The sequence below is a fragment of the Sinocyclocheilus anshuiensis genome, unplaced genomic scaffold (assembly GCF_001515605.1).
Source record: "Sinocyclocheilus anshuiensis isolate Anshui unplaced genomic scaffold, SAMN03320099.WGS_v1.1 scaffold1202, whole genome shotgun sequence".
In the NCBI taxonomy this organism is placed as follows: domain Eukaryota; kingdom Metazoa; phylum Chordata; class Actinopteri; order Cypriniformes; family Cyprinidae; genus Sinocyclocheilus; species Sinocyclocheilus anshuiensis.
The window spans coordinates 167,034-168,863 of NW_015558601.1; the positions used below are offsets into that span (position 1 = coordinate 167,034).

The following is a 1,830-nucleotide window of genomic DNA, read 5'->3' on the forward strand; positions in this document are numbered from 1 at the left end:
CTCGAGTTCCTGAAGGGGAACGTCTCTAGGTTACGTATGTAACCATGGTTCCCCGAGGGAACGAGACGCTGCGTCTCTTTGCTATACTACCTGCATCCCTCCAGGCGCTACTTCATCGAAGCTAACTTCCGCTCTGCCGGATGCACTTTTATACTTCCTGGCGCTCACGTCACTCCGCTCGTGACGTCTCGCTGCTCCATTGGACTGATTTTACACGTGCTTCAGAACACGGTCACGCAGGGGCGTTCCCAAAGCGATCTCGACGCAGCTTGAGTTCCTGAAGGGGAACACATTTTTACTCAAATTAATCAAAATGGATTTATAGTAGGGCTGTGCGATTAATCGATCGTTTCCGCACTGAGTCTATTTCTGCTGTGCTGTAAGCGCTGAATTAAAGTGACAGCGCATTATTCGCGGTAAAAATTAACATGCATATAATTAAAGTCTACTGTTTCACAGTCAACAGTCAACACATGGCTTTTTGGCTAGATTTAAAACAAGGAAAAGTGCACTTTTAGATAAACAAGGCAATAATAGATGGCACTCGTGGAGGTAGGAAAACAAAGTTATATTTATTGAGTTTAAACGTGAATATATCTATGAAAGATTGTATTACTGTACTGTGATAAAAGATAATCACAATGCTGAATAAGCATTTTCAGAAACAACGTTTGGATTTGATATACTGTACACGCACTGCAGACGGAGTATGTGTGAACGTGGCGCAACAAATCTAGTTCAACATCTGAGGCAACGCCACAAAGAGCTCTATGACCAAAGCATGGCAAAAAAAAATCCCTGGACACAGGATTTTTTTAAATTTTTTCTGCCATATGTCTATTCTAGAGACATTTTGTTGCACCTTTACTTAGTGATTATTTTGCCTTATGTCTGTTCTACAGACATGTTACAGCTTCTTGATAAAGCTCTAATTGGTTTTCTTTTGGAAATATGTTTCAAATTCACACTGAATGCATTAATGACTGTAAAGCATGTCTGCGTGTGTCAAAATCGTGATTAAAATTGAAATCGCAAAATTGATCAAAGAAATCGCGATAGGTTTTTTTTGTCCATATCGCACAGCCCTACTTTCCAGTTGTTTTATCAAATTAGGCTTATAGAGACTGCATTCACAAAGGGCATTAAATGCAGTTGTTTTAAGAATTGTATTATTTCCAATGATGTTTAACTGGAAATGACTGTTTTTAAATACAGTAGGGCTTTTCACGTTTGAAATAGTTAACCCTGGGTCACGCTAAACCCCGGGGACACAGAATCCAGGTTCATCCCGCTTCATGTTTCACACTGCTCATAATATACCTTTGGTTAACAATGCATCCTGGGTATTCATAAGCTGCACATTCCTCAAACCTGGGTTAACGTGCTTATTTGCATATTTGCCCTGTCGGTGTCATTGACCTGTTTCTGTAACAGCTCTAGCATTGCGCATCCTCATGTTATGTACTGTCACGTTTTTCCTTGAATGAACTTTTCAGACTATAGAAAAGGGTTCAGAACGACGCTAACCCACTATGAAAAGCCCTCATGATATTTTGAGATTTTGCATGACCATGAGAACTCAGAATGAGAGTCTTTATTCCCATTATGCTTTAATGGGACACCTCCAATACGAGTCACAAAAACACCCACCGAAAGCAACGGTCCAGCAGTCTCTCTTGGTTTCTCCCTCCACGGGCTCCATGTTCACCACAGGCGTGTCTTTCTGCCTGGAGTCCCACACTTTGACTGTGCCTGTTAATAAAACCACACACACACACGTGATGATGCCAACCCTGAAACAACATACAGAACTACCACATTTTGCTATAA

General features: G+C 41.0%; 1 protein-coding gene across 1 annotated transcript in view; it reads right to left on the reverse strand.

Annotated features, from left to right (window-relative positions):
- LOC107680160 (WD repeat-containing protein 92-like) overlaps positions 1 to 1,830 on the reverse strand; it is a 10,848-nt gene that overhangs the window by 6,339 nt on the left and 2,679 nt on the right. Inside the window, exon 4 of the mRNA XM_016475943.1 lies at positions 1,651 to 1,752. Within this exon, the coding sequence (XP_016331429.1) occupies positions 1,651 to 1,752 (102 nt within the window). The remainder of the gene's footprint in view (positions 1 to 1,650; positions 1,753 to 1,830) is intronic.